Source organism: Microtus pennsylvanicus, chromosome 10 (genome assembly GCF_037038515.1).
Source record: "Microtus pennsylvanicus isolate mMicPen1 chromosome 10, mMicPen1.hap1, whole genome shotgun sequence".
In the NCBI taxonomy this organism is placed as follows: domain Eukaryota; kingdom Metazoa; phylum Chordata; class Mammalia; order Rodentia; family Cricetidae; genus Microtus; species Microtus pennsylvanicus.
Genome location: NC_134588.1, coordinates 30,135,209 through 30,147,660, shown reverse-complemented (window position 1 = coordinate 30,147,660; position 12,452 = coordinate 30,135,209). Strand labels below are relative to the sequence as shown.

At 46.4% G+C, this 12,452-nt stretch overlaps 1 protein-coding gene across 1 annotated transcript in view; it reads left to right on the top strand.

Annotated features, from left to right (window-relative positions):
- Window positions 1–12,452, top strand: part of Lgr6 (leucine rich repeat containing G protein-coupled receptor 6) — a 114,953-nt gene that overhangs the window by 82,375 nt on the left and 20,126 nt on the right. The window contains exon 7 of the mRNA XM_075988038.1: window positions 11,146–11,214. Within this exon, the coding sequence (XP_075844153.1) occupies window positions 11,146–11,214 (69 nt within the window). The remainder of the gene's footprint in view (window positions 1–11,145; window positions 11,215–12,452) is intronic.

The following is a 12,452-nucleotide window of genomic DNA, read 5'->3' as shown; positions in this document are numbered from 1 at the left end:
GACTCCCTAGGTATGTAGTTGAGATATAAAAAAAAATGCAGATGAAAAACACTTTCAGGCAGATTCTCCGTGGAACCAGGTGCCAAGGGACATTGGTCAGTCCTTGGGATTTCAAGTTTGGGGAACACAGGCAGCTATGCTAGCTTGACTACCGACAGTGTTCAAAGTTCTGAGTTAACAAAAATGGGGATAGGACTGGTAACCCCCAATTCCATCCTAAAGGACCCACCTTTACTCCCCATGTCTGGAACTTGATGCCTGTATCCTAGCAGAACCCAGCGTGAGTGGGGGTGGGTGCAGGATACTTTGAGCTATAGCACTTCTCTTCCCCGAGCCCAGGCCCTGATCTTGGGCCCTGTTATGACCTTGTTAAACAAATCTGGCCTAACTGGAGCCCGAGCTGGCTGGACATTTCCCTCTGGAAGAGATCCTGAGCCTGAGTGAGAACAGAAGCCTCCTGGCTCGGCTCCTTCTCTAATCAGGACCAGCATTGAACGCAGGGCTGGGAAGTGAGGCTTTATATAATTCCACCCTCAGGTACAAAACTGTGCATTCCCCGTCAAGCCTCCTCTACTGACATCCCAGTGATGTTTCCAGAGGACATTCTTACTTCAACAGTAGCTGTGGCGAGAAAATGTGTTCCTGTCTCTCTGTCACTGAAACCACAAATATCAACAGGTTTCACTCTCAGCTCCCTTGGAATTGGCCCTGAAAACGTCTGGCCACTCCTCAGCACTGGGCTGACCATCCGCCTTTCATCTGGAGCAGAACTGCAGGCAGATTTCCACCGAGACTCTTTCAGGGCTTGGGGCATTCCAGAGAAGATCAAGGCTTAGACTCGAATCGGCAGACTTGCATTCAAATCCCGACACTGCCACCGAGAGGAGAAGTCACCTGACCTCTCCAAACTTCAGCTGTCACTGGTAGAGAATGAGGTCAAAGTTCACATTCAATTAGGGGACTCTGGGCTGCACTTGGAGCAGCACAGGTGCTGAGTTTACATTGGCTTTCCCTTCTCTGCTCACGGCTTAGCATTGGCTGGACCGTGTCTGAAGGTGGAGGGGAGGGTGCGACCCGGGGGTATCAGTTCACAGTGCTCCGTGCTGTGGCTCAGCACTGTGATGAATCAGAATTCTCAGGCACTCAGGACGACTGCATTAGTTTCCTGTGGCTGCCATGACAAACTACCACAAACTTGGTGGCTTAACAAAACAGCATTTTATTCTTCCACAGTTCTCGAGGTCAGAAGTTCAAAATCAAGGGGTTGGCACGACTGGTTACTTCTGTAGGGTTTGAGGCAGTCTATATTTTCCTCTCTCCTTGTTTCCGATGGAGGCTGGCAACCCTTGGCATTCCTTGGCTTGGAAACCCATCCTCCAGACTGCCTCCGTCCTCACAAAGCTTCATTCCTGCCTTCTCTTATAAAAATGCTCATCATTGGGCTTAGGGTCTGCCCTGCCAACTAGACTGGTATCTGGAAATCTTTCACTACATTTTTTCTGCAGAGGTGCGGTACCCAAGGTCACCTTCTAGGTACCAACAGTTTGGATTGAACTGGGAACGTCTTTTGGGGAACACAGTTCAGATAGTATGGCTCCCTTCTGGCAAGCTCCATGACAGAGTGTGGGCAGAGGTCTAAACGAACTTGGCTGTTTCTCTTTCTTACTTCTTTCTCTTCTTTCTTTTCTTTAGACAGCATCTTGCTATGTAGCCCAGGCTGGCCTTGAACTTGCAGTCACCCTATCCCAGCCTCCCAAGCACTAGGATTATAGGTGTGTGCCACCATATCCATCTGTTCTGTTTCCTTTCTTTCTCAATTTTATTGTATTTTTTTAGCATGGGTGGGTAGGTGCGTGTGTGTGTATGTGTGTTTGTGTTTGTGTGCATGTGTGTTTGTGTTTGTGTGTACACAAACGTTCATGTTCAGGTCAGAGGACAACTTTCAGGAGTAGATCCTCTCCTTCTCCCATGTGGTTCCTGGGAAGCAAACTCCATTCGTTAGACTTGGTGGCAATTACCCTCTAAGCCACATGGCTTGCTCTTTTCTGGTTTTGTATCTCAAGGCAAATCAGGTTGCTTCACTAGTTTCTGTTATTTTTGCTTTGTCTCAGACAGTCGTGGTGCCTCAGTCTCTTGGAGAGCTGGGATTGCAGCCACCCTGCCCAGCTTATCCCGGTTCTAACACTAATTTCTTGTGTTTAGGAAAGTTTGTTTCCTTTCTTCAATAACTAGTTCACCTCACCCGACTCGTTGAGGAAGATAGGCAAAACCGTGCGTCCTCTTGTTACAATGGACACGCGGAGGCAGAGAGCAGGTGACTTACCTAAGGCCACTCAGCTAATTAAGAGGCAGGACCAGAACTTGGTTTCTTTGCCCTTGGCCCCATGTCATCTCCTGAGACCACAAGGCCTCTTGAGGCAGGGTATCAAGGAACTCCTTCCTCTCCCATTCTTAATCATCTCACATTTGTGGGTTTATTAGCTGCAAATTTGTGGGCTTCTGTGGCTTATAGAGGAATTTATTGTTCCATATAAAACTTTTTTCCCCTGGCTTCCCCCACAGAACCACTAATGACTTTTAACAGGCAGAAAATTGAGCTGCCCAATGAGTTTGCCTTGCGTTCTGTGACCATGAAGAGTTATTAATAGTCCTTCCCAGCACAGCGTGCCTTTTCCCACCGCCCTGGCATTGGGGGTAGCCAAGGTCGCCTCCTGTCACTGCCGCCCCTTCCTCCTCGCCAGCAATGGAGCAAAGTCTTCAGCTCTGGACTTAGACTCCACCCCGCACTCCCCCAGGAGCCCCAGCCAGCTGGTCTGGAATGGAGAAGGATGGGAGGTTAGGGGGTGGAGATCTCCAACCAGGGATCCTTACCAGATGCCACAGAGAGGAAACGGAGAAGTTAAGACTGGCCTTTGCATATCTGTAAGAAGGAAGAGCTGGGAAGAATCAGTTATCAGCGCTCCTTTTGCTCCTATTGCTCAATCATCCCACAAATCCTGAACGTCTCTCACACGCCAGAACCCACTGCAGGCTCTGTCAAAACTGGTAGGCACTCCTGGCACTAAAGATTCTAGCCCAGAAGTCTCAAGCCCCTTGAAATTTATCACTAATGTACTGCTCACATCCCGTTCCTCAAGATCCTGAGTCCTTAACAATATCACACCCAGGGGCTCTTTCCGTCTCGACTACACAGAGTCTACGTTCTCAGCTGCTCTCATAGCTTTTAGTGCCATGAGTTAACTGATAACTCCAGCCCAGACCTCTCCCCTGAACCTCGGACTAGTGGGTCCTCACTGCCTAGTAGTCAGCATAGATGTCCCATGCTCTAATCTGTTGATATGCCCTGCATGTGGGCCTTGCTCACTGCCTTGGTCCCTTAGCCTTCACACCATTGAGGTCAGGCGGTAGAGTCTTCAGGTGCTCTGCGTTAACAAGACCCTGACACCCAAACTTATCTCAGGAATCTGATTAAACCAGAAGATTAGATCCTGTTGTGGACATCACATCTCCAGAGGGTCAAGGGCTTTCTAGGTGAGGGAGATGAGTGCCTACAAAACGTGATTCAAAGACTTGGGGGGAAGCCTTGGGGGTGGGCGATGTTCCCCGTTGTTAGACAGGCATGGGCTGCATGGACTTCCAGGCAGCAGTAAGAGTCAAGGGAGGTGGGGAAGGGAATGTTTTCTCTAGGGTGATGACGTTTTACTCAGTATGGTCGAAGGCCCCACAGTGGCTGCCCAGGACAGTCAGCAAACCCAGCCAGTGCTCTCCCTTTGGGACAATCCAAACAAAAACTGGCTTCCCATCTGACCAGAATCTTGGAGTTGATTCCTGGTGTGGGGGCTGATTAGACTGTTACCTTTTATCTCCTTTCCAAGCCTCAGCTTCTACCATCCCAGGTGTTTCATTAGATCAGAAAAACAATCTCAGTATGAAAGACCAGCTTCTGTTAAAATCAGCCTGCTATTGCTCCAGGTATATTTTGAACGTACGCTGGCAAGGAAGAGCGCGTAGGTGGAAGGAGGGTGTGTCTGTGTCTCTCAATAGAAACTGATGACAATTTTACTAATTGCTGCAGTTATTAATGGGTGGCCTTTTATGTAGGCTGTTCAGAAGGTGAAACAATGCTATTAGTCATAAATTGTTGGTTCCTGGCTCTGCAGTCATCTGCACCGCGCACGTGCAGCAAGATTCAAGACAGGTGCTCCATCTGCAGCGTAGGAAGAGCAGTTAAGACATGCATTCGCTGTGTTTGCTCCCCTTTATTCCAGGCCTTGGGAGATAAAGAGGATCCGAGTTTACAGTTTATCCAAACTGGGCCTTGAATCTCATACTGTGGAGCCAGGCTCACCTACATTTCCCCATGGGCCCTTATCTGAGATCTGGTAATAAACACAAGTATTAGTCTTGATAATAAAATGTAAGTGGAATCCCAATTAATGTAATTCATCTTTCTTAATTGCTGTGAAAGGTAGACGGAGCAACCTGAACACCTACAATTGTAGTGTGTGATGAAGGTGGTGTTTGCCCAGCGTGCAGTGCCTAGCAAAGGAGGAGGCAAAAGGCTTTGGTGTTGGTGTTCTTTGATCGGCTACTCTGTGCCAGTCTCTGGGCCAGGTGAACAGGGTATCTGCAAGGGGTATCCTCAACTTCCGGTAAAGAAGCATGCTGAAGAAGTCGAGGTGATTTTGTTGGTAAAGGAAGCCCAGCAACTTCCTATTGTCACGCAGATAACCCGTGAACAAACATGTGGCCTCTACTTACTAATCATTTGGCGGTCGCACATCTATGAACACCTAAAAAATCCATAGAACCCTTCCTGTCAACATTTCACCCTTCCCCTTCTTTCCGAGACCTGCTGTTCATAGTCGTACCAGGATCCAACTCTGGTTGGTTGAGAGTGTTGTGAGCCAGTAGCCGAAAGTTCGAGGTCTGCCTCTAGGAATCCCAGCAATGTGACTTTTCTCTCCAAGCCCCATTTCCTCATCAGTAAAAGGAAGTTATGTGAAACCCTACTAGCTGTACCCACTGACCCACAGCAAGGCTCCCCAGAGATCTCAGGAGCTGGGCATTCTGCATACCCAACCAGAAAGGAGAGGACTAGGGTTGCAAGTCCCGAAGCCTCAGGGCTTGGGTGGCCTTCTGAGATGCTCTGATCAACTACACAGGCTGCCATCAGTGTGCCTGGATTTGTCTGAAAGCTCCCACGCTCCTAGGGAGGACTAGACATGGGCAGCTACAGCTTCCAGACTAAGCTCCGGTTGGAGATGGGGATGGTTTCTCTTTTACTTTAGACCTTATTCCTTCGCTTTTAGTTCCTGCAAGAAGCAAACAGAATAATGAACTCTTCTTGGGCTTCTGACTGATTCTAGGAACTATTAAAGATAGACTAGAAAGTCCTAGACCTGTGGATGAGTTTTCTATCAGAAGCTTGGGGCATCATAAGGATCAGACTAAACTGTGTTTTCTGAGTAGAGTAGATTCGCAAGGGGCTGTTATGCTGCCCTGAACCAGGGTCTCCATCATGTGGTCTTGTGTATTGGGCTCATATGATAATCTTTGGCAATAGATATTCACATATGTAGCCCTGTACCTGGATTGCAGGGAATCCAAAACAGCACTCAGATGCTCCCTGACCTCACCGAGCTTCATGGAGGGGTGGTATATATGCTCATGAACTCACTGTGCTCTTGGCCTGTCTGGACTCTAATCCCAGCTATTATGCTACGAGCTGCCCGTCTGTCTCATACTCAGTTTTCTATCTTCAAAATGGAGGCAGTAAGAGTATCCACTTCCAAGGGAATGGTCAGAATTGAATGGATTAATCAATACAAACCCCCAAGAAACATGACCTGTACACAGTAATGACTATTATTACCATGACACCATCATCACCAATGAATGTCCTGCATGCTGACAAAGAAAGCACCAGGAAACCGCGAGAGAGTGAGTGATTCATTCTAACTGTAGGGATGAGGTTGCTTTCATGGAGAAAGGTATATTTGAACCCAATTTCAAAGAATGACTAATACTTCAACAGCTGAAGTTGTAGGGAAAGAGCATTCCAGGCTGACGCAAAAATGGTCCAAGCAAAAACACGAACATATGAAAATACATGCAGGGTTGAAATGCAGAGGAAGCAACATTGAGGAATTTGGGCTTTGTTTTGTCTTTTTTTCTGAAAGTCCTTTTAGATTTTGCAGTGTAAGAGAGGGACCGAGTCAGTTCTGTGTTTTAAGGAGCTCTTTCTGGCAGACGGGAAGTAATTAGGAGTGTAGACTCCAGACTGCAGCCATCAGGGTTCAAATCCTAGCTGTGATACTGAATTCGTTACAATAGGCTAAATTACTGTAACAAATAGACCAAGATGTATGTAAAGGCTCACACACAGTAGAAAGCTGGGTTTTTTATTTGTTTGTTTCCTGGATTATGTGGTAGTCCCAGGAGAATTTAGGGGCAGAGCATGTGACATTTCTTCCATATTGCGACTCAGCTATAATGTAAAAATCAGAGTGAGAAATAGCAGATTAAAATTTTGCCTACCTTCCTGGGGCAGAATCATGCCACACCTACTGCAAGGAAGGCTGGAAAATACACTCTTAGCTATATTTTTAGATATTTCTTCTGTTAGGCCATCCAGTAGAATTCCGCATTGGTAGAAATGTTTTATATCTGTGTGTTTAATACAATAGCTGCTAGCCATATATTGCTAATAGAACACTTGAAATGAGGCTACTAAAACTGAGATTAAATGACATTGACTTGTAATTCAGCAATCACATGTGGCTAGTGGCTCCGGTGTTGGACAGTGCAGAAGGGAGGAGGAACGTGGGCAAATGGGCAGTAATCTCCAAGGACTCATGATAGGTTATTGATGATTGAGCAGCTGGCTTGTATTCTCACTTCCATCAATGGATAAGGAAGGTGTAGGGAGAGAATGCAACTCTCCAGACTGTGGGAGGATGGAGCTCATTCCGTCAAAGCACCATGGTGAGTGCTCAGCCCCCGTCACTATGGCCTGAAGGCAGGGATAGAACGTAGCAAAGAGGGTGAATCCCTTCCCTCTACATATTTCTATCTGCTTCCGCTAAGCTTTACCACTTCCCTCCAAAATGTTCCTCTCCTCTGAAGTGTGTTCTTCGAACCTGGTTCAGATACCCCACTTCCAGACAGTCCCCTAGGTGTGGTCTCTCCAGGTGTGGAACAGCCCTGATGCTTTGTGTACTCTCCAGGACCGTGGCGTTGTACCGAGGGGGCTCGTCTTGTCTTGTGCATTTGTCTAGACAGGTGTGCTTTTTTTTTCCATCTCTGCTCAGCAGAATTCTTTGTGCATTTTGGGGACGTTTGGCCACACATACCTACTGCATTGAGTTGAGTTCATCGGGTGCAGAGAGGGTTGCAAAGACAGGCCTGGTGAGCTAGAGCCAGACACCATCCGCATGGCACCAAACAAAGCTAGAGTTTGGTAACCTTTCGGGTCACTAAATCTATGTGGATGTCCCACTGTGGCCACCTCACTGGTAAGAAGTTTGCAGAGTTCTCTGGGACATTTGTACAATTTTTCTTCTCCCACATTTCCCTGTAAAAATAGCTGTCTAGTTCGCATGCCTTCAACCACACGCTGTTTCTCACTGTCTGTCTACCCCTGGCAAAGTTCCTGACCAGACACTGCCAAGAAGAACTGGAACCACTCACTTTGGCAGCCTGGACATGGGTCCAATGAACTGTATAAGTGCCCCATGAGAACAAAGCCACACAGGGCACCTCCCATGGTCTCTGTGGCTCAGGGCAACTCTGACTGTCACTCCAAACTATCTTGTGTCATTTTGACAACAACCTAAAACAGAAATCGAGAATATGTATCAAAATACCCTGGAAACCCTATGAGTTCACTGATTTTTAAAAGTTTTTTTTTATTAATAAGCTTGTTTAGAGCTTTTCAATTATTCATTCAATACATACTTGTTGAGGTCCTGCTCTGTGTCAGATATTATTGTGGTATTTAGAATGTGAAACAGACAAAATTCTTGCATTTGAGGAGCTTTTGTTCTGGTTGGGTAGGAAGAAAATAAATATGTCATGTGCCAATAAGTTCCATGAAGGCAAAACAAAACAAAAAAAGCAGGATGTCTCCTGTGACATAAAAAATCACTCCAATCACTTGGTGTCCCAAAATAACACCTTATTATTTCTCGTGAGTCCATGGCTTGGCTGAGCTCCTTGGGCTCATTCAGGAGTTTGTAGTCACTGGAGGCTCAGCAAGGGCTGAGGGATCTGCTAGGAGAAAGGCTAAGCCTCACTCACTGCTGGCTGTCAGTTCATCTTCTCCACAGAGCTCACCACTCATGAGTCCAGTTTGAGTTTCCTTACAATGCGGAGTGTAGACTCCTGGGTTGTGAAGGAGGAGGCTGGAAGGCTCTATGGCTTAGGACTGGGTCATGCCGTATTACTTCTATCTTGTATTGGTCACTACATTGAGAGGGCCAGGCATGTCTTCGGAGTGACACATCTTTGCTTCTTATGAACAATATAATTCTTTGTGGGCAAGAATCGAGAATTTCTAAAGGATTGAGCGAAGTTGAAAGGGGGCATTTTGAAACAGTGAGACATGAAGATGAGCTGCTACGTGAGGCAAGGCTTGAGAGGAGAAACCAAGAAGTGTTTGAGGTACGCAAAGGCGTGGAGAGGTAGGGTGTGCTTGAGATACACGGGTCAGGGAAGGCGCCTCTGAAGGGGGGCAATCTGGGGAAGGACCTGAGTGTAGAAAGTAAGTAGGCCATACTTACTGGGGGAAGGATAACCCTAGGTAGTGGGAATAGACAGCAACCAAAGGTTCTCAGGTTAGACCACTGAAATCCTTTGTCTTAGAGATAATTTTATTATCTCTAGTATTAATATTAATATTTCATATTATGTATTTTAAATGAAGACACTTTTTTATTTATGGAAAATATAATTCCTTGTGGGCAGCAGTGAAAGATTCCCAAAGGAACTGAACCAAAATAAGAGGGAGCCATTGATTTTGAAACACCGAGATACAACAACAAACCATTTATTGATTTGAGGACCAAAAGAACATCTACCTCTTTCCCCCGCTGCCTCCACCCTCCACATTCCTTGCCTGATGCACTCGGTGACTTGTGCAGCCCTTGGTAGAGCTCTAAGAAGCCCAGAGTCTCAGTACCGCTGCTTTCAGTCATTCTGCACAGCGCTCGTCCTCAGCCCTGCCCTCATGCAGCCTGTGAAAGCATCTCTGAGAGCAAATCAAACTGCGGGGCATGGGAGACCAGCGTGTCCGGTTTACTAAAGGATGGAGCAGAGCAGAGGGGTTTTCTGGTATAATTACCCACGATTGATAGGGCAGTCTGAGGGTAATGCGTAATTAGTCTGTGTGTAGAGGGGACCAGTTATCTAGCTCACTGACAGCCAGATGCTTGTCACCGTTCCTCTGGCCTCCTAGGCTGGGTTCCTGGCTCTACCTGTGGCCTATTAAGTGTAATGACTCTCCCATGCAGAATACCTGTCATTATCTCTGTGTTAGCGTGGTATTTATCCCCAAAACTCTGCCAAGTTGCTTTGCAATTAGGAGACCTGCACACAGTCCCCTGCTGTGGCCTTGGACAACCATTCAAGTTGTCAGGGCAGGGATGGCTTTAAAAAGCTGAGAAGATAGACTAGTGTCCACCCTGAAAGAGTCAAGAGACATCCCAGGAACTGACACCCTCACATACTTCCGAAGCCTGAGACTATGCACTTCAGAAACAGAATTTTAGAGACATCAAGACACCCCACCCCAAATCAGGGACATAGAAGGCTAATTCATTGGCTGCTGAGTCCCAAGACTGAAGTTGATTTCTCCAGAGTTGCTGTCTCTTCTGAAGTCTGGGCAGCCCTGATAGACAGGGAATCCTATCACACAATGAAGCAACACTTTCAGGAGGTCCTCTGAGGCCTTAGGCAGAAAGCAATAAAAGGAATTGTAAAAAAGACTCACAAGTTGGTTAGGAGATAGAAACTATTCTTCTTCTTCACTGTTCCTCTCAAAGCTCAAGCACCCTCTCTTTCTGCAGGTGTCGCCTGCCTTTGGGTTATCTACCTGCCACGAGCATTTCTGATGCAAATAAACTCTCAGCCTGCCCCATTTCTCCTCCCTTTACCCTGTCGTTGCTGCCCAAGGGCACAAACTAAAGGAAAAAAAAAGCTCTTGAAGGAGGAGAGGAAACTGTGATTGCATATGGGTTAGTCACTACTTGACTTCTATTGCCTAAAAGGATGCCATTATGAGTATCTTTATACAAATATCGTCACACACAGGCATGGAATTTTCTGTAGCATATGGATGTAAGAGAATCTGAGTATGTGAATTTCAATTCGGAAAGATATCAAATTGTTAAAAGTTCTACACATTTAGTTTATTAGAGAGCATGCTTTCCCTCGTCCTTGCCAACTTGGCTTGAGGCCCCTTTTATAAAAAAAAAAAAAACAACTTTCTTTCATTGTTTTATGATTATGCATGTGATAAGTGTTCCTTAAGGGTAAAGGAAAAATGGAAACTGCAGCAAAACGAAGAGAAAATAAAGATTAACTCCCGTGCCACCAGTCCAAGGTAAAACCCAGCCAGCTGTGATGACACTCCAATAGCTCCAACACTTTGGGATTTAAAGCTGAAGGGTCAAAAGTTCAAGGCCATCTGAGACACACAGGGCGAGTCCACCTCGAAACGGCAGAGGCTGTAGCTAAGGTAGCTGTAATCTGAGGACCTTTCTGGACTCACAAGAGCTAATAACATATTAAAGATCACTTCCTTCTCTCTTTTCTCCTGCCCCATGAATCCACAAACCTCAAATAGACTTTCCTGAGCTTTGTAGAGATTACTCTGAGGTAGGCAGCTCCAGATACGCACACCCCTGAAACGTGTCCCCATTCAAAACAGTTCCGCTGCCAGGAAGGCTCCAAGCCTGAGGATTTGTGGAGTAGGAACGGAGCACAAACATTCAGAAAATGTGTTTTCAGGCCTTGGCAGCTGGACCCAACAGATTGGAAAACCCATCTCCCGGGCCAATCCTATAGCCAAGTTTCCATGTCTCAGGGACCCTGACATGCTCTGTTAAGCCTCTGAGCTAATGACTGCTCTGCTTTCCATTCCAGAGACCTGAACTATAATGAGCTGCAGGAATTCCCCGTGGCCATCCGGACCCTCGGCAGGCTGCAAGAACTGTAAGACCTTCTGTTGGTGTGTTCCAGGGGTGCTTCTCCCAGGGGCAGAGGCCAGCTAACTCACCAACTCTCACCAACTCACCAACCCATAGTCCTAGTGACTGGTCCTTATGAAAGCTGTGGCTGGAAACCCTCCACAGCCCCCAGAGCAGCTCTCAGTAGCCTCAGCTTTTGGAAGTTTGACTTTGAACATTTCTTGGGTGGGGTGTGCATCATTGTCATAAACATCTCTGGGCCCTTCAAGCCTAGGAGCATACACGGAAGAAGCCACTTCTTGCAGCTTCGACCTGGCACTGCCCTGTCTATGTCTGAAGAAGAATTAGAGGAAGAACTGGGGACTGGCTTATAGGGTTACTCTTTATTACCATCCCTAGAAAGATTGAGAAATTGACTCTGGAGCCCCATGGCTATTTAGTATTATTGTTATCATTTTAGTTGCATGTGAACATGCATGCATGATGTGTACATGTGTGTGGGGGGGAGTACACACGCCATAGCCCATGTGTGGAGGGCAGAGGACAACTTTCTAGAGTCAGTCTCTCCTTCTCTATTATATAGGTTCCAGGTATTAAACTCAGTTTCCTGGCTTGCATGGCAAGCAGCACTTTTACCTGCCAAGCCATCTTGTTTTCCCAGCCATTTATTATTCTTTTTCACACTCACCAGACTGGGTTCTATGTTTGGTGTTAATACAAACCAAGGGTAAGATGGGCATGGGATCCTCTAAAAGGATCCTTCAGCCTCATCCATGACACAAAGGAGCATTCATGAAACAGGAACAGGATAAAGCAATGTATAATTCCAGCCTTAAATTGTGGTATAGTATATTGGCTAAAATAGCTGTGGAAATTCAGAGTAGCAGACAGCTCGTTATGGACTGAGGTCTCCTGAGACTGATCTCAAAGGATGAATGAGATTGGGAGGGGACAGGTATTTTAGTCAGTGGAGCAGTACAAGCAAAGACTTGGAAGGAAGTGGCTAAGGTAGAGGATGACCACAAAAGGGATACTTGATGGGGTATCCTCAGTGGCCTTAGAAGTCTAACATATAGCTAGACTAGAATCCAATGAAAGGAACATGAAGATCCATGATTTTTTTTCTAGAGAAAAAATGTACACATAGATTTCAATACATCCATCCATCCATCCATCATCCATCTTTCCATCCATCCACCAATTCATCCATCCATCCATCCATCCATCCATCCATCATCTATTGAGAGAAAGCTATTGCAAACA